This window comes from Belonocnema kinseyi, chromosome 4 (genome assembly GCF_010883055.1).
Source record: "Belonocnema kinseyi isolate 2016_QV_RU_SX_M_011 chromosome 4, B_treatae_v1, whole genome shotgun sequence".
Lineage (NCBI taxonomy): Eukaryota > Metazoa > Arthropoda > Insecta > Hymenoptera > Cynipidae > Belonocnema > Belonocnema kinseyi.
Window position 1 is genome coordinate 46896223 of NC_046660.1, and position 21361 is coordinate 46917583.

General features: G+C 26.8%; 1 protein-coding gene across 1 annotated transcript; it reads left to right on the forward strand.

Moving 5' to 3' along the window:
• Window positions 1-1036: 1036 nt before the first annotated feature.
• Window positions 1037-19889, forward strand: LOC117171896 (vicilin-like seed storage protein At2g18540). Its single transcript, XM_033359544.1, has 2 exons — window positions 1037-1081; window positions 18113-19889. The coding sequence occupies exon 2, from the start codon at window positions 18133-18135 to the stop codon at window positions 19765-19767; it is 1635 nt and encodes a 544-aa protein (XP_033215435.1). The 5' UTR covers window positions 1037-1081; window positions 18113-18132; the 3' UTR covers window positions 19768-19889.
• Window positions 19890-21361: the final 1472 nt, after the last annotated feature.

Consider the following 21361-nt stretch of genomic DNA (forward strand, 5'->3'; position numbering starts at 1 on the left):
GACGTGAGATACGTAAAAAATATAAAAGAAAACTTGTAGGATATTTTGCTTTAACCATAAGACTACAGTGTTTTGAGCAACTTGATCTTTAACTATACTTAATTATGTGGAAAATCCAGAATATGAAGACACATATAAATACTGCGGTCTAAAAGAGATCTTTTTGATAAAGTTTTGTTCTGGCATTCCAAACGCAACGAATAAATATTCGAGCGCTAAGCGCGAGACTCAACAGACGCACGCAGAGCCCGCGATAAGAATGTGTCCGCACAGCGTGCAGATTTTTTAAATTTAAATTTAACTATTTCATGGTAACTTTATTCAATGTTTAAAATGAATGCTGCAAACTGAAAATTTAACTACTCCATTTTTAGTAGATAACTAATCATTTTACGTTGAAGGTTCACGAATTTGGTTGCAAAATTCATCTTTTTTAGTACGAAATTTTACTCCTGGGTTGAAAATTTCTGTATGTCGTTAAAAAATCGTTTCTGTTTTATTAACAAATAATTTTTCAAACTGAAAATTTACCATCCCATTCAACTGTTTGGTGAGAAATTAATGTATTTTTGTTGAAATTTCATCTTTTTGATGAAAAATTAATGGTTTAAAATAATTTTTCTTTTTAGTTTTAACTATTTGTTGACCATTTTTTTGTATAAAAAAATTAACTTAACATCTTTATTAGTAATTGGTATATAAAATGCCATTTTTCATGTATCTAATTTAAATTTTCGCGGAACCTTGGCTATGGCAGCTAGCGCTATCTGGCGGCTCACAAAGTCCAAAACGTTTCTAGAGGAGTTTCGAGATAAATCTCACAGGCGTCGCAAACTAAAAAATGAATGCAGATGCAAGGGGAGGATTTAAGTAAACAACCCCTCAAACTCCGCAAAAATAAATATTATACAATGTTTTCTGCACTTACGTAAAATTACCTATATTTAGGAGAAAAGGTGAGCATTAATGCATTATTTTTTCAACGTTGGTAACAAACAAATGTTTAACTTAATTAGTTAACCATCTATTGATTCTTCGTCAATTTTCCAATTTGAGGTTACGATTTTGTTTTTCATATTTGGTAAATATTTGGTTATTTTGTAGACTTTTAGTTTTAATTTGATTAATTCAAGGGTGTATATGAATAAGGAGTAAAGTACACAATTTTCAAAATCGCGTTTATTTAAAATTAAATCAGAAAACAAATAACATTGCTGCCAAAGAATTTTTGAACGGACGCTTCTTTCAGTGAAAATACATTTTTCTGAATTTTTTCATCATTGTTATTTTGATTTTTAGGCATTTACTTTGAAATATGAATGTTTCATGGAGCGGAATCAATTAAAAAAAATAATTTTCTAGAAATCAGTTTTATTCTGTACCAAATAGTTTAATTTTATACAAAGGGCTGTTAAATTTTAATACAAAAATTTTAAATTTCTATAAAACAGTTAAATTTTCAACCAGAGAGTATACATTTTTAATAAAAAAGTTAATTTACATCCAATCAGTTGAAAAATAATTTTTTAATGATAAAACAAAACGAACTTCCAAATAAAATTGTGAATTAAATAAAAAAGAACTTTTAACCAAGGAGTTGAATTTTTAAACAAGAAGATTAATTTTATATCAAAATAGGCGAATTCTTAACAAATTAAATAAGTTTTCATTTAAGTACTTTGAATAATGGTGAGATGTTAATTGATTATTTTTCAGTTCATATTTTTTGTCTTCAAACATTTTTTAATTTAAATAATGGAATTTTTAAATAAAATGAGTCAATTTTTAACCCAAGAATGGAATTGTTAAATTTCCATCGACACAAAAAGATGAATTTTCTGTAAAACAGTTAAATTTTCGACAAAATAGTCCAATTTTCCGTTTAAAAAATTACTTTTTTTACAAAAAAAGCAGAATGTTCAACTAAAGTTACTTATATTAGTTTATTTTTAATAAAAAAATTGATTTTCTAATAAAAAAGATGAATTTTTAACAAAATACATAGATTTTTAACCAAATTTCTACCCAATTGTTGAGTTCCTGATTCGATACAACAATTTTTTTACAAAACAGTGGAATTTTCAATTGACAACTGTGATTTTTTAACAAACAAAATTAATATTAAGTTGAAAGAGATTAATTTTTTATAAGGCAGTTGTATTTTTAATCAAAAAGGTGACCGTTTTACAGGAAGAGCTGATTAAAAAATTTGGAGATTTTTGAAAATTTTGAAACAAATTTTTTTCAATCTGCAGAATTTTTAAAACAAATTTGAGGAAAAAGTCGAATTATTTTAAAATGTATTTAGATTTTTTCAAAAGAAAAATAATTTTAGATTTAAAAAGAGTTTAAAAAGTTGAAGCAAAATGAAGATTTGGTTATTTAAAGACTTTTTAAATTGATTTAAAACGATTATTTAAAAAATTACAAAAAAAATCCAAAAATGTCGAAAACATCCGGAAGATTTAAAGAAAATTTCAGGAATAATTGGTGTTAGTTAACAAGATATTTATGAATTTCAGAAGTTTTGAACGGATTAAAAATGTTTTAAAAACTTAAAAGTTTACCGAAAATAGAGAAAATATTTTTTAAGTTTTACATATTCTTTAAAATGACTTAAATTTCTCCTAAATTGTTTTGTTGTTTCCTGATAAATAAAACACATTTTTTAGATACTTTTTCAAAAATCTGGAATTTTCTAGAGATACATAGGGAAAATGCATTTATATAAAGATATTTTTCTCATTAAATTATAGTTTGCATATTTTTATTTTTTTTTCATTTAATGAAAAATCATTTTTGGTTGGAAATTCGTTTTTTTGCTCGTTCGAAAATGTCACTATTTGGTTGAAAAATCGATATTTTTCGGATAAAAAATTCATCTTGTTTGTTGAATATGGTTTTGAACCTTTTTTGTTAAAATTGAAACTTCTGACTTAAAATTCAACTGTTTTTGGTTCAAGTTTCATATTTTTATTGAAAAGTTGAGCATTTTGTAAAAAATTAAAATTAAATCAAAATCCTTTTTGAATAAAATATGAACAATTACATGTTAGAAACTTAACTACTTGGTTAAAGATTTAACTATTTCGCTAAAAAGTCATTCTTTGTTGTTGTAGAAATACAGATTCATGATTTTAGTTGAGAATTCTTCTTTTTTGTTGAAAATTCATATTCATTGTTTTTAATTTAAAATAATAATTTTTTTATTTTTATGAAATATCAATTATGTATTATACATTTCCTTGAAAATGTATCGTTTTCGTTCAAACATTCAATCCTTGCTTGAAATTTTTAATATTTTGTTTAAAATTAATTTAATTTGTTTTTTTATTTGTTGAAAAATCCTTACTTTTGGTCGAATTCAACTGTTTTTTTTTAAATTTAAAATTAAAATATTTTTTATTTTAATAATAACTATTATATTTTTTGTTCGAAATGAATCTTGTTTTCGTTGAAAGTTCATCTACTCGGTTGAAAGTTGAACTGCAATGTTAAAAAGGCATTTTTTTGGTTAAAGACTCTTCTCTTTCGTTCAAAATTTAATATTTTTGTGGAAAATTCGTCGCTTTTGGTTAAATTAAATTGTTTTTGATTCAAAATAAAAATGTTTTTTGGTTGATATATCAACTATTATATTTATTTTTGAGAATATATCCTTTGTGGATTGAAAATTAATCTTTTTTTGGTAGAAAAGTCACCTTTCTTGGTTAAAAATGAACTTTTGGGGTTGAAAATTCAACTAAATTTGGTTGAAAATACAATTGTTTGGTTAAAAATTTAATTATTTGGTTGAAAATAAGTTTTTTTTTTTAATTCAAATATTTAGTTGGAAATTAATCTTGTTTCAAAATTAAATTTTTTTTTGAAAATTCATCTTTTCGGATTTCAAAGTCAACGGTTTTTTAAAAAAATTTGACTAGCTTGAAAACTCAATTTTTTGGTGGAAATTTATTTCTTAAAGAAGAAAATATTTTTTGTGTGTTGAACATTAAACAATTTTACCTATTTTTTAAATTATAATTTCATTTTTAATTTTATCGAAACTGAATGGCTATTCTTAAGCCAAAAATTAATTTTTAAAGTTGATACGGACCCAAATTCTTGACTGGGAATTTTACAAATTTTTAGAAACAAAATCTGTCCAGGTTTGCTTTCAACAGTTTTTAAAATAATCATTTGAAGTTCTACCTTTTCCAATTATATCATTCAGTTTATAACGCGTAATTCGACAATCTTTCATTCACAAATATCACATTTTGAATTTGAATTTTTAAGTCTACATTTTTCATTAAAAGAATTGTAAAATGCAGTTTAAAGATTTAAAAAATAAAAAATTTGAAACGCGCGAAATCGAAAATTTTGGATAAGAACCTTTTCAATAGATTAAATGTGAATATAAATTATAATGATTTTTAAAATTGAACAAGCGAATAATAATTGATTTTACAAGACGATTCGGAATCAATTCAAAATTTAAGCATTTCCAGATTTTAACGTTAAATTAAAAAATTAAATTAAACTGTTTCAATGGGAAAGATTTTGTAGTTAAACAAATCTAAACGTCTGATTGAAACTTATAAACTATTTAATATTTTTAAATAATTTTAAAATAATATATTCATAATCTGAAGGATTTTATTAAATTTAAAATATAATTTTAGTCTGAAATTTGAAATTATATAATTGAGAAAAATAATGATTGTTTTATATTTAAAAATATTTGATTGTTCATGTAAAATAAGTAATTATAAATCTGATATTCAAAACTGAATAAAAGACTAAACTTTGTAAGTTACAATTTTAATTGATTTATTTAAACAAATTTAATTTACAATGAATCTGTTGAATTTTGATTTGTAATAAATGTTGCATACTTATAATTCCCAGAAGAAAGTTGAGTAAATTAAAGAAATATTTAAAAAGTTTGAAAAAATTCAAAATTAATTAAAAATTTGAAATTATTTCAAATAATTTAAGAAAAGTGTCTACGTATACCTAATTTAAAACAAAATATAGATTTTTGCAGATTTCGAACAGAAAATTTGTAAGCTTTTTAAGAATTAAGAAAAGCCTTCAAAGGAATTTTGTAAAATTATTTTTAGAAAATATTTAAAAATATGTAAAAATATTTCCAAAATTGTTAAAAATGAATCTGGAAAATTTAAAGGAAATATTTCTTATTTTGCAGGGTGTAAACAAAATTTAAGAAGAATTCGAATAATTTTAAAGGATGTTTAGAAGTTCTAAAAAAATGCGAAAAATAATTTAATATTTGAAGAAATGCAAAACAAGATGTAGATGTCAAGATTTTGAAATCAAATTTTGAAGCTTTTTAAAGATTTTAAATCACTTAAAATCAGGGTGGCCGCTGGACCGGGAAACCTGGAAAACCGGGAAATGACAGTGAATTTATTTTTTGATCGGGAATTTTACAAAATTTTTATTCTGAAAATTTTGTCCAACTGTAATTTCAAACGTTTTAAAATAATTTCCTAAATTGTGATTTGTATAAATTATTATATCATTTAGTTCAGAATGCTTAATTCGAAATTCTTTCACTTAAAAAATTTTCCATTTTGGCGTTTTAATTTTTAAGCATATATTTTAATTTAATGAATTTTAAAATGCAGTTTTAAAGGTTAAAAAAATTAAAAATTATAAGTTTTTAAAATCGTAGAGTTTTTTTGATAAAAAAAAAACAGGGTGACCGACGGACCGGGAAACCGGGAATTTTACGAATTTTCAGAAGAAAAATCTGCCCTATTTTAATTTTAACAGTTTTAAAAATAATTAAAGTGCAGTTTTGAGGATTTAAACAATTAAAAATTAAAAGCATTTGAAGTTGAAATTTATTATCAAAAATTATTTTATTTTGTCAACTGTAAATAAAAATAAATAAATAATTTAAAAAATGGATCTGTACTCTAAGTATAGAAATAATTGATTGATTTGATTGAAGTATGACATTTGTATAACAATTAGTATAAAAATTGATTGATGTATAAAAGTAGAACAATAATTGATTTGATCAAACAATTCTAGATCCGTTCAAAATTTCAGAATTTCCAGATTGTAACTGTTTCAATCAGAAAGTCTTGATAAGAATTGAAATTAATATATCATTCATTCCGATAATTTTATTTTTAAATAAAAATTTGCATGGTTTATCAATAATATATTTTTAATCCTTTATATTATTTTTTATATTAAATTTAATAAATAAATTTATTAATATATTATTTCTATTAATTTTTTCAGCTATTAAAAAATGTAAACGTGCGTTTTACTATTTTCTACTTAAAAATAAATACATGATAATATGCCCATAGAAAGCTTTGAATCTTTAGATTTTCGAAGAACTTTTAATCATTTAGCGTTACAATTTTAATTTTTCTATTTGAAATGTGTTTAATTTGTAAGTTAAATTAATAAATTTTGACGTATAAATAACAAGCACTAACATTTCAAGACAAAATTTGAGTAATTTTAAGAGAGATTTAGAAGTTTTGAAAAGTTTCAAAATTAATTAAAAACTTGAAACTATTTCAAGTAATTTAAACGAAGTGTGTTAACATGTTTTCAGAACTTCTAACTATATTTTAAAATTAATAGAAATTTTCCTACAATTTTTGAAAATCAGGCAAATTAAATAAAATCCTTCAAATCTTCCATGTTCTTCTTTGATCATTTTTTTAAATCCCTTAGTCTTCTTAAACTTTCTGTTACAATAATTTTTCTTTTTAAAATTTCTAAATATCTTTTAATATTATTATAATATTTTTACAAATAATAAGTGTTCTATTGTTTTTTATCAATTGAAATTGATTTTTTTTTTAAATTTGCAGGATTTTCTAAAAGTTATAGAAAAAATGCAATTCATTTTGAAATATATTTAAAAGTTCTGACAAAAAATTAAAAATTTACTTAAAATAATATAATTTTGAAAATTTTTAAAGTTTATCGCTTGATTCCTTAATTTAGACTATTGAAAATATTAACGTGGATTTATATTTTTGGAAATTAATCTGAATCTTTGAACTCTATAATTTATAAAATTTATAAATTTTGCAGTTTATTTGCATTCCACTTAAAACTGTTCAATTTAAAAGTTTTAGTACCTTCCAGTTTATACGTGTAAGTTATTGAGCATTTTAATACACAATTTTTGAATTGAAAACTTTTAAATTTCAATTTTTAAAGTTTGGAATTCAAGGGTTCCACTTTGAATGCTTTAATTTGTTGTTTATTACTTTATATGTAAAAATGTTTAGAATATAGTTTCATTTTTCAAATCTTATTGGCCGTGAAAAATTTTTGCGAACCGGGAAATTACCGGGAATTTTTTTCTTTAATTAAAACGGCCACCCTGAAAATGAAAATAATTCAGCTTTTATTTTCAAAAGTGTTCAGTTTATAACGAAAATGTAATCGTTCAATTTCCAGTATTTATAGCTTCTTCTTTATTCATAATGTATCCCCTAAGGGTTTACATGCAATTTTTCTGCTCATATCTATATTTTTTTTTCAATCTTATCCTTTCTATATATACAATTATTTTCAACTTTTTACATAAGTCTTATATCTAGTCCCTTATCTCTATTTGCTGCGATAGTGCCCTTTAGGACGCTTCTAATCTAAGCGATTTCCGTTTTCTTTCACTTTTTTTTATACCTCCATTTGTCTTTTTCACATGCATTCTTTTATTCTCTCTCATTCGCCCCTCTAGCACCCTCCAACTCCTTCATCCATTCTTCTCCTGATCCATGCTCCCCTAGAATCTTAACCACATTGTCTTGCCAGCTTCCTTTATCTTCCATTCCTCTCCTACATCCTTACCATACATGCTCCCATGTTTCCTTCTTCCATTCACATATTCTACACTTTTTGTTCTCTCCTTTTTCCCAGTACATCCCCTCCCTCACCTCGTTTCCGAATCTGAATCTTGCTATTCTGGTCCACCTTCTCTCTCCCAATCCCTTTTCTAAATATTTTGGCACTCCTTCCTTTTTTATCACCTTATACCATTTATTGTATTTTGATTCCTGAATTATCCTCCATCTTTCTATTAATTGCCCTTCCCTCTCCCTTTTTTCCAGTTCTTCATAGTTTACTCCAGTCCCGTCTTCTATTTCTATCATTAAAGAACTCCCTACTTTCTTCTTCTCATCTCGTTAATTCGATCGCCCTCCTTCTCCTAGATTCTGCCTCCATCAAACACTTTCTCGCTAACTCCCCTCCCTTTCCCTCCCTCTGCTTCGTCTCAAATTTCCATGCCCTCTTTCCCACTCTAATACTTAACTTATCCCTTTGCGCTTCTCCTCTCACCATGTATCCTGGCGTCCTCCAGTCTGCGCCTAGTGTCAACCTTATATACCTTTCTTGTAAACACTCAATATCTTTCATTTCTTTCCATCCCCATATCTCTGCTCCATAACCTAATACCGGCTATACCAGCGTATCAAATAACCACATTCTCCTTCTCCAATTTTTTTTAACCTTCTTTTTCCTATTCCTCATATCTGTTTCATTACCTCTGCTGCTTTTTTTATCCTTTCTCTTATATGAGCTGTATGAGCTCCATTCGTTTGCAAGATATATCCCAAATATTTATACTCTTTTACTTCTTCTAACTTTATTCCCTTCCATCTCCCTATCCATTCTTTTTTGCTCCCCCTCCTTTTCTAAACTTCATTATCTTTGTCTTTTCTACATTTACATTCAGCCTTTTCCCATCTAAGTATTTTTCTAATCCTGTAATTAATCCCGCCATCCCTTCTTCGTCCTCTGCCATCAACACTATGTCGTCTGCGTATGCCAGTGTATATATATTTTCCTTCCCTATCCTAACTCCGCTCCAACCTTTTCCCCTCATTTCTTCTTCCAAGTCTGATATTAATAAATTAAATAAAAGTGGACTTAAAGGACATCCTTGTCTCACACCTCTCACCAACCAGAAACTATCTCCTACTTGCTCTCCTACCTTTACCCTGCTTTTAGTCTTTCTAAAAATTTCTGATACTCTCTTTATTAATCCCTCTCTTATCCCCTCTTTACCATAACTTTCTATTTCGCCTCGGTCTAATGAGTCAAACGCCGCCTTTAAGTCCACGAACATTGCTTTCATTGCCCCCTTTTCCCTTTTAATTCTCTTATTTACTAGATAGTTCAGAACATATATGTTGTATACTACCCCCATTCCTTTTTTAAACCCTGTCTGATTCGGTGACTCGATCTTTTTTTCTTCAACTTCTGTCTTCAATCTCTCCGACAAAATAGTTACATATACTTTATACAGTGTTGGCATCAACGTCACCGCCTATAATCTTTAACCTCTTCTTTTCCTTTCTTTACTATTGGTATAACTACTCTTTCTTTCCATAACTCTGGCCACTCCTCTCATCTCCATACTCTATTACACATTATCCATGCCCATTCCTTTAGTTCCTCCCCTCCACATTTCCATACTTCATTTGGAATCTCATCTATATCAGGTGCCTTTCCATTCTCCATTATTCCTAAAACCTTAACTATTTCTTCCCTTGATATGTCCTCTTCCTCATCTCTTTCTCTACCATATTTTCCTCCCTTTAAAATTTTTCTGTCTACTCCTCCTAGCAAATCCAAAAAATATTTCTTCCATTCTACCATTTCAATATCTTGGTTTAATCTTTTTCTTCTTTTTCTTTCTCTATTTACTACCTTCCATACCTCTTCTCCCGTCCTAGTCTTCTCCGCCTCTTCCTCAAACCTTTTATTCTCTTCCTCTTTCTTTTGATAACACAACTTAGTATATTCTTTCTTTTTTTCCCTCTTTACCGACTTCATTTTTTTTTTGTGCACTCTAATCCTATTTTTATTTCTCCTATCATTTTTTCCATCTCCTCGTCCACATTTGCCTCTCCCATTTTGATATTTCTGACCTTTTCTCTAAACTGTTCTTTTCCTTCCCTTGACCAATCCCCTTTTCCTACACTTTTTACATTTGATCCCCTTTTATTCATATTTCTCTCGCTTGTTTGTCCCTCTAATGTCACTATCAAGGAAAAGTGATCCGAATCAATATACTCACCTAGCTCTAGTTTTTTAACCTTCTCTCTTACCTCATCATCCACCAGCACATAATCAATTACCGTTTCCCTTTCACCTCCTGAGCGTGTATATTCTCCTTTCTCATCTCTTTCTATATTTCCGTTTAAGATATACCATCCCAACTCCTCCAAGCTCTTCAACAACTTTTTTCCCTCTCCATTTAGTATCTTATCTTTGGACTTTCTTCCTCTCTCTTCTCCCCATTCCCTTCCTCCTCTGTCGACTGTTCTCGCATTGAAATCCCCACCTATTATCAGCCTACTCTCTTCTTTATTTTCTTCAATCATTTCTTTCATCTCATCTGCTTTCTCCTGTATATCACCATTGACATAAACCCCCACTACCTTCCACTTCTCTCCTCCCATAATTACTTCTTCTACTATTAACCCTTCTTTTTGTTCTTTCCTGTCTTTCTTATCTTGCCCTGTTATAAATTCATTCCTTACTCCAATCACCATTCCTCCCATTGCTCTGCCCTTTTTATTCTTCCTTTTTGTATTTTGCACTTGCCATTTGTAACCTCTTGGTAACCTTCTCCTTACTCTTTCCCATACCTTTTCATCTAGCCACGTCTCCATCATTATGACTACATCCCATTATGTCAAATTTCTCATAAAGTTCCTATCCTTTCTTTCCAATCCTGTTATATTCCAGTAACAAATCTCCTATTCTTCCCTACTTTTGTTTCTCATCTTTTTTTCCTTCCTACTATTTCTTATTTTCCTATCTCCTGTTCCTTCCTCTCCTAGTTTCCCTGCACCACATTTCTTACTATCTGTTCCCTTTCTTCATCCCAATCCCATCACATTCCGTCTATCTGTATTCTCCGATACTTTTTTGAATTTCATGCACCGTAAAAAACGTTTACGAACTTGGAAATGACAGTAAATTTATTTTTTGACCAGGAAATTTATAAATTTTGCGAAACAATATCTGTCCCAGTTTGCTTTCAACAGTTTTTTAAATAAACAGTTGAAGAACAAATTTTCTATTTATGATTGTAACATTTAAGTGTACATTTTTCATTTAAAGAATTTGAAATCGAAAATTTTGAATACAAACTTTTTAGTTCATGAAATGTAAATATAAATTATAATGGTTTTTAAAATTGAACTATATATTAAGGATGAACAAGTTATTAATAATTGATTTTACAAGATGATTCGTAATCATTTAAAAGTTTAAGAATTTCCAGATTTTAACTTTAAAGATTAAACTCTTTAAAATGGGAAAGTCCTAATGGTTAAACAAATGTAAGCGGCTTATTTATACTTACAAACTAACAAAAAGCTAAACTTTGAAAGTTAACATTTTAATTGGTTTCTTTGAAAAAAATTTATTTTACAAATAAAATTATTAAATTTTGGTGTATAATAAATATTGCACACCTATAATTCCTAGAAAAAATTAGAGTACGTTAAAGAGAGATTTAGAAAGTCTGAAATGATTCAAAATTATTTTACAATTTGAAATGATTTCAAGTAATTTAATACAAAGTGTCTACGTATACTTAATTTAAAACAAAATATAGACTTTCGCATAATTCGAACAAAACATTTAGAAGCGTTTGAATAAATCTGAAAATCTTCAAAAGAATGTTGCAAAATTAACTTTAAGACCATATTTAAAATTATTTCGAAAATTGTTAATAATGAATCTGGAAGATTTTAAGGAAAATTTTTTTTTTTGACAGGATGAAAATAAAATGAGAAAGTATTTGAATAATTTAAAAAAGATGTTTAGAAGTTCTAAAAAAAAATCCAAAATTAATTTATAATTGATATAAAAGTTAGAAGCTTTTTAAGGATTTCAAACTATTTAAAATGAAAATAATTTAATTTTTAATTTTAATAGTGTTTAGTTTAGAATAAAAATGTAATCGTTCAAGTTTTAATATTTCTAGCCTAAAATCGCTTAAAACTATTTGCAGCTCAGTTTTAATTACATCAAATGGAAACCTTTTTAGATTCAGAGTTCGAATTTTTTACTTTCATTGACTGTAAAAAATGTTCGCGAAGGGGGAAATGACAGTGCATTTTTTTATCTGATTAAAACAGCCACCCTGAACATTGTTTGTGTTCCAATTTAAAATGATTGAATAAAAATCAGCCCCCTGCCTCGACCGTGTATGTGTAGTAGTTTTCTTACGCTCCAGAGGGGAAATGGCGGTCAAACTAATCCAACAGATGGCGCCACAAAAAGTAGGTCTGACTTTTTCATTGAATTGCATTAAGAAAAAGCAAAAATAATTAAAAACCTGATGCTGTTTGCAAATAAACAAAAAAACATAAAAAAATAAGAGTAACTATTACAAATTATTTAAAAAAAGAAAAAGTCATGGAAATATGTAGTTTAATATGAATAAAATTTAATTTTGAGATACATTTTGAAAGCAGTTCGAACTTCATATTTCTATGATTTATTTTGCTGATATTATTGATTTTATTATTATTTGTTCTAGTTAACAAAAATTATTTATTTTTAAAATTATTAATGTAACTAATGAAAAAATTAATAATTTTCAAGACCACAATGACAAAAATATTTAAAACATATACATGATCAGCGGAATTAATAAAAAATATATCACTTATATCCAATATAACTACAATAATAATTAAAGTATGCATGACTACAACTTAAGGTGCAAAGTAAAGAATCTTTGTATCCTTAAAATCTTCAAAATTTCAAGTTTCGAGGGAAATATTTTTAAAAAGTAATGGTAATTGTAATTGAAATGTTTGAGGGACTAATTTGGTGAAAAGTCAATGACAAGACTGATAAATGAGAAAATGGATTTAATATTATTTAATATAATGTATATATTTATTTAAATTGAACCGAACTTCATATATGCTATTTATACAGTTCAATAATTTATTTGTTACTTAATTTTGAAAGCTTTTTTCTCGCTGCTTTCAACCCCTATTAATTTTATTAAAAAATTTAAATTTAAAGGAGAATTTGAATTAAATATTTAATTATATTATGCAAACCTCATTTCTAAAATAAACAGACTCTAAGCTATTAAACTCTAAAAACAAACTTACTGTACTCATGACGCACAGTGGGGGGAATGAACTTTTTTTATTCAAAAAAGTCCAGAGTCTTTAATTTTCTTGCGATTTTGAATTTTTTGTTTTAAATTAAAGATCATTAAATTCTATAGATCTTAACGCTAAAACTAACATTTTTTACGTAAAAATTTTTTACGCTTTAATAACTAATAAAGAAAAATTTATATTGTCTTAAATGAATATTTAGGGACTCATAGGATACAAATAATTTGTTTATTATTCCATTTATTTGTTATAAAACAATTTTATGAACAAATTGACAAATAGTCTTATTGTCGGTAAAAGAAAAATGTTGTGCTAAAAGTGATTGACGATGATGTAGGAATGACATTTAATAACAAAAATAATTTAATAGTTTATAATAACCACTGTGATAAACAATTTTTGTGGAATTTAAGACAATATAAAGTTTTCGTGATCAGTTATTAAAGCGTAAAAAATTGTTATGCACAAAATTTCAGTTTTTCCATACTTTTAGTGAAAAAATTATTGATAAACAAATAGAGGAGACAAAAGTTCGGAGCGTCAAGCTGAACGAAAAAAGTCAATTTCCTCCAATGTGCGTCATGAGTACGGTACGTTTGTTTACAGAGTTCAATAGCTTATAGTCCACTCTTTTTAAAAATTAGATTTGCAATAATATAATTAACTATTTAATTCAAAATCTCCTTTAAATAAATTTTTTTTAATAAAATTATTAGGGGTTGAATGCAGCGAGAAAAAATCTTTCAAGATTAAGCAACAAATAAATGAGTTTATAACAGTTACCATTACTTACAAAAAATATTTCCTTTTAAAAATTAGAAATTGTTAAGATTTTTAGGTACAAAGATTCTTTACTTTGAAACTTAAGTTGTAGTCTTACATATTTTAATTATTATTTTATTTATATTGGATATAAGTCATATATTTTTTATTAATTCTTCTGATCATTTACATGTTTTAAACATATTTCTCATTGAGGTTTTGAATATTATTAATTTTTTCATTAGTTAAATTAATAATTTTTACAGTAAATATTTTTTGTTAACTAGAATATATAATAAAATCAATAATATTAGCAAAATAAAATATCGAAATATCAAGTTCGAACTGCTTTCAAAATGCATCTCAAAATTAAATGTTATTTATATTAAACAACATATTTTCATGAATTTTAATTTTTTTTTTAAATTTAGTAATAGTTACTCTCATTTCTTCTTTAATTTTGTTGTGTATTTGCAAACAGCATCAAGTTTTTAATTATTTTTGCTTTTTCTTAATGCAATTCAATGAAAAAGTCAGACCGACTTTTTGTGGCGCCATCTGAGAATTTATGAGAATCTCAGAATTTATTTTAATTAATAAAAAATTGCATTTTTTCGTTAACTTTTCGGTTGAAAATTCAACTCGATTTTTTTTTAAGTTTGACTTTTTTATTTTAAAATTTACCTGCTTTAGCAGAAATAAAATCTTTTTTTGATAAAAATGCAACTATTTGGTAGAGAATTTAACTATTTTGTTAAAAATCCATCCTTTATGGTTGAAAAAATTCGTCTTTTTGAATTGAAAATTCAATTTTTTTTCGCAGAAACTTATTTTTCTGTTACAAAAATGCAATTTTTGATATTACTGAGTTAACTGTAATCTTTTTTGGATAAAAAATCAACTTTTTTGTAATAAAAAAATTATTCTGCTTTAAGATCAATTTAATATTTTTTGATAAAAATGCAACCATTTGCTGGAGAATTCAACAAATTTGTTAAAAAGTCATCCTTTTCAATTAAAAATTCGTCTTTTTGTATGAAAATGCAACTTTTTGGTTAAAAATCGTTCTTCTTTGCTTAATAATTCAACTAATTTGTTTAAAACATTTGGTTGAATTGCTTTGTTAAGAAATCCCTTTTTTTTGTTAAAGATTTATATTTTAAGTTGAAAGGTTATCTCGTTGGTTAAAAGTTTAATTATCTTGTCATAAATTAATCTTTTTTAATTGACAATTCAACTACTTCGGTCAAAGTTAAACTACATTGTGAAATTTTTTTTATTGAAGGCTTATCTCTAGTTGAAAGTTTAACTGTTAGTGGAAAATACTTCTTTTCTTTTTGGAATTCAATTTTTAACAGAAAATGAAACTTTTTCATTTTTTTAAGATTGATATTTTTTAGTTAAAACTGTCGATTTTTTTGTAACAAAATTATTTTTTAGTTTGAAATTAACTTTTTTTGTGTCAAAATGCATCAATTTCGTGAAAAATTAACTTTTTGTTGAACAGTCATATTTTTGTTTGAAAATTGAATTTTTATAAAGAAACTTTGTCTTTTGGTTTGACGGTTGAATAATTCAGATAAAATTTGATTTATTTTTTGAGTAAAACATCCTTATTTGTTGGAAATTCGTTTCTTTGGTTTTGAAATTCTTTTCTTTTATTGTATAAATTTCATTCTTTTTCTATTAAAATATAAACTATGACACTTTTTCGTTGGTAATTTGTCTCTTTAGGTTTAATTTTTAACTATTATGTTAAAAATTCAATTACTTTGTCGAAAAATCCAGTATTTTGTTAAAGAGTTATCTTCTAAAGTAGGAAAAACTTTTTTTTAAAAATAAATTAATACATTTGAAAATTTTAAATTTGTATATGAAACACTGTAATTCCCTGAACAATAAAAATATTGTTAAAAATCATAAATGCTTAAATTCTCTTAAATAGGGTTGTTTCCAAAGTCAGATATTATTTTTTCAATAAATGGATCTTATAGTATATAAAATTCGAATTATAAAAACGCCCATAAAATATTTTATACATATTGTCAACTATTTTTATATTAATGTTGAAATATGAATTTTCTATCACGATGTCGATTGCAGGGCCCCTTTGACGTCAAAGGGGTCGGATTTTCCACCAATTACAGCTCACGTGTCAGTGATTCTCAAATATCCTTTTTTGTGCCGATGTTTTCTTTTGGTTATATGCACATCGAAAATAGAAGTCGCAAAATATTGTTTAAAAACATTATAAAAGCATTTAAAACAAAAACGTTTGTATAAAGAATTAATTGAAAAAGTATTTAGATGTAGTCATGTGTACTGAACAATTCGTAAATATGTACGATTTCAAAATGTGTGAATAATTGCACTTATTGTTTTCCTGCAACATACTACTGACTCTTAAACCAAATATTACAACAGGAGAACTTTTCTTCTAAATAAACCTTAAAAAATAAAGCTATCAAATCAAAATAGTCAGAATTCTCAGCAGACTATGGCCTAACCTCTTTATCATGAGTTTCACATCGTCACATAGATAGATAATAATGAGAACCTCTGAGTCACGTGACACCCACGTGACATCAATTTGAATAAGTGTTTTACCGTCTTCAATTTTTAATAATTTTTTTCTGATGAACGACACAAAAGAAAAGATATATAACGCACCTTCGATCAGCCCTGTGCATCTGAAAACAAAATGGCGATCCCTTAGTGTCCTAAGTTGGTTAGTTCCTTATATCTTCAGCGCGGCGCTAGTTATCCAATCACCCCTGTTTTTGCATTGTAGGCAGTGGGAGTAGACCACTTTGTTTTTATTTTTAAATAAATAACATGTTATTTTCATTTAAAAAAAATACTGGAATGAAAAGAATGCTACTCATTTTATATTTCATAACAATTTTCCAAACGATGTATACAAATGCTAATGGAAAACATGAATTAAAACGTCACCCAATAAACTTGGTAAAGTGGAATATTATATTTGAATGTAAATAAAAAGTTAACTATAATTTTGTTTATATCTGAAAACGCAGTAAATAATATTACATCAATAAAATGTATAAATAGTTTTGTGAAAAAAGTTTTAATAATATAAAAGTTCAAACTTAATATTTGAGGGTTTAGCGAGTACTTACACTATTGAGTAGAATGAGAAAAATGTAATTTAAATTGAAATACCTATTTATTCATGCGCATATAACACAAAAATATGTAAAGAACATTTAAAATAGTTTATTCTATAATTCAAATGGTTGAAGAAAAACTATTTTCCTGTGGAACAAATATAAATTATAATTTTACAAAAAGGTTCAAGATGTAAATATACCCAATGTTTTAACATATTTGTTTTAAATACTTAAAAGGATATAATGATAAAAGAGAAATTGAAAAAATTTATTTTTTATTTTTCACATTTTATTAAATAAAATGGTTTCAAATGTAAATCTAGTTAAATTCAATTAGAAATACATTGTATCCATTATATACGCATAAGCGACAGTATTCACATGGTAAGTTCAAACTTAGCACTATTCATATTTTTCTCCGGGATTTTTTTTACATTCCATTAATAATATTGTTAATTTGTTTTTGTCGATAAACTTTAAGAATCATATTTTACTTTTCATTCAAATTCAAATCTAAGATATATTCTACTCTGCCAGGATTATTGTACGATCATATCAATCTTAGTTTGTATTTAGCATTCATAGAAAATGATTGGAAAAGTATTTTGTAATGTTAAATGAGTAACATTGTTTTAATTTCAAAAAAATTTTTGCATGAAAATAACATCCTATTTACTAAAAAATTAAAAAAGTGATTTAGTACCATTGCTTTCTATGTAAAAACAGGGAGTGATGGGACAACTAGCGCCACGCTGGAGAAATTAGGAACTAATCAACTTAGGACAGCTGCGGGGTCAAGTTAAAATCTGAAATATGGAGATATGCACAGGGCTGCCTTCGATTGAGATTAAAATGATTCATTAAAAAATTATTTTATTTAAAATTGCGAAACAACCCTATTCTTGTAAATTCTCCTAAATTCTGTCATATTCTTTGTTATATAACCTGAACTTAAATTCCCGGGAATTTAAGAACTCTAAGAGCGATGCATGGGGCTGATAAAAATCAAAGAAAATCAAGGAAAACACCAAATTCCACTTGAAAAAAATATAATCTTCTTTTCAGATTTGTCAATTGATGGGAGAATGAATCCTAGGTATAATTGCATAGTTCCTAATTGCCAAGTGAGTTCAGATCCCACCATACCGAAGTTTCCGTTTCCCTGCGATTTAGATTTGGGACAAAAGTGGCTCAACTTAGTTTGCAGTCCCATATTAAGAAATATTCCTTATCGTGAAATTCGTGCTAGGCGATTCAAAGTATGTGCAGAACATTTTGCAGAAAATACCTGGTATCCAACAACTGTAAGTAGTTCACTGATTTCCGGTACTCTGCCCACTCTGAAATTACCCGATTCGCGAAACTGGCAACCAATTCTTATTCGCGATAAAGAAATAGATTTAAAAAATTTGAAAGGTGAGACAACAATTGATAATACCTTTCCTGGGGAGTTCTCCTCATCTTTCACCTATTCGGACTCATCGAGTATTCAAAATATAAAAGATTCACAATTACCTATTCGAGGGAGAGGTGATAGTCTGAAAATGGAAGAATCGGCGTCTGAAGAGAAAAATAATCGAAGAAAATATAAGAAAAAAGCTGTAAAGAGGGAACCTGGTGTAGAAAGCACTTCCGGCTCAGATTGGGAGGTGGAAATTGTTCAGGGTGTTTCAAAACGGAGAAAGAAAGCCCGATTCGAATTATCGGATGACGATTTTGAAAGTGTGGAAGAGACAACAGATTTAAATATAGAAAGAATTCCATGTAATTCGGATGATACTGAAAAGGAAACGGATTATGAAGGTTTCGAAGAAGTTTCATCTGATGATTCAGCTATAGAAACTAGATCAATATTCAGGTATGTGTACGCCGGAAAAGGAAGAAATAATGAGAAAATAAAAAATGAAACGAATGAGAAAATAATTGAGTACACTTTTGGTGAAGCTGAAAGGGATTCCACGATAGAAACTGCACCGATTTTAAGGAATTTATCTTCGAAAAAAGAAGCGAGTGAGGAAAAATTAATTTTATATACTTTTGGCGAAGCTAAAAAGGATACATCGAAAGAAACTGCACCGAGAAAAGAAACGGATAAGGTGAAAATAATTAAATATGGTTTTGGTGAAGATCAAAAGGATTCCTCGATAGAAACTACACCGATTTTAAGGAAATCGTCGAGACAAGAAGAGAGCAAGCAGAGATTAGTTAAATATGCTTTTGGTGACGCTGAATATGATTATTCCGTGACAGAGCGTGTACCGACTTTAAGGAAATCTTCGAGACAAAAAGCGAATGTGGAGACGAAAAAAAATGGAAATAAGGAGACGAGAAAAAGGGAAAATGAGGCGACGATAAAGGAAGAAAATGTGGAGACGAGAAAAGAAGAAAATGTGGAGGCGGGAAAAAAAGGTAATAGGGAGATGAGAAAAAAAGAAAATGAGGAGAAGAAGATAAGTGAATATATTTTTGGAGAAACTGAACGTGCTGAATTAGTTGATGTAGACCGTGAAATATATGATACAGAGAAAAAGAAAATCAAAAGTCAGATTTATAAAACGACATTAAAGTTCAAGAGGAATAATGTGGAAACTGGTAAAATCGTAGAAGATGTTTTTATAATAGAGCACACTTTTATGTCTAAGTGTAGGAAATGCCCGAATCATGAAAATGACAGTGTTTCCGTAATAATGAAAAAAATAAAGTCAGAAAGTAATATTTAGGAATATTAAACAGGAATGTTTATGTTAATATTTTTAGATTTATAGTATGTGAATACTGATATGATATTGAATGTTTTCATAAATGAAACTTCTTGTAAAAATAAAGTCAAAGATTATTATAATTTGGGATTTATTATTAGTTAATGATTTTTTTTTCAATCAGAGAATTTTTTTGAGAGTGCTTATTTTTTTAGTTATTATTAGTTAGTTAGTTATTGTTATTTAACAAAGTTATGAACAATTTAACTTGAAAGAATGAGGTCAAAAAATGCAAAAGTCCGCCATTTTATTATTTTTTTTCAACAAAAAATTCTGATTGTAGTTCACACGATAGCCAAACTAATACAGATTATAAATTTTTTTCATTTTTTGATTTCGGGTTAACCGTTCCCGAAATATTTGAGCGAAAGCTCGAAAGGAGGACATTTTTGAGGCCGCCATTTTGTAAAAAAAAAACAATAAAAAGCAAAGAAATTTTTTTTATTAGTTCAACCTCTATACTTTACATAAAAAAATAAAGATACGGAAGACCAGAATCTCCCTTCAACTATTTTCTTGAATATTCGTTTTCTTTTTTTGATTTTAAATTCATTTTTTTAAACTGAAAAATTAATAATTCCATTTTTGTTTAAAGTTTGTTCTTTCTGATAGAAAATTAATCTTCTTGATTGAAAATTCATCATTTAGCTTACAAATTAAATTCTTTCTTGGCTGAAAAGTATCAACTTTTTCGTTTTGATCTTTTTGGAATTAAAATTGAATTGCTTTGTTGAAACTTGAACTCTTTTTGTTTATATATTTTTTTCTTGAGCATTCATAATTTTATTTGAAAATTAATTATTTTAAGCCTAAATTCAAATATTCAATTTTCGGCCGAAAAAGTGCCTTTTTTGGTAGAAAATTAATCTTCTTGATTGAAAATTCAAAATTTAGTTTACAAATTAAATTCTTTATTGGCCGAAATATCAACTTTTTGGTTACTGATCTTTTTTGGGATTAAAATTGAATCACTTGGTTAAAAGTGAAACTCTTTTGTTAAAAATTAATTTTTTGGTTGAAAATTCATAATTTTTATTAAAAATTAATATTTTTTGTTAAAAAATAAGCTATTTTGTTGAAAATTCTTTTCTTCTTTGGCTGATAATTTTTTTATTCACTGAAAATTCAACTATTTCAGTTGAAACATAACTAGTTTGTAGAAATTTTTGTTTAGTTTAAAATTACTATTTTAAACTAACTGGAAATGTAATTTCAATGAAATACTTCATCATCTTATTTAAAAATTCATCTTCGGTGAACATTAATTACTTTAACTCTAAATTAAATTTTCGTTCGAAAAAGTGCCTTTTTTAGTTGATAAGCTGTCTTTTTTGGTATAATTTAACTGTTCTTTTTATAAAATTTAAAATATTTATTGATTGGAGTATCAACTACTATATTCTTCATTCAGAAATTATGTTTTTTGGAATTAAAATAAATTACTTTTTTGAAAATTAAAGGGGGAGGGTTGGTAAGGCCGGTTTTTGGCCTAATTTATTTTTGGACCAAAAAATCTGAAAAAATCATGGTAGTATCTTATAAGTATCCCGAGTCG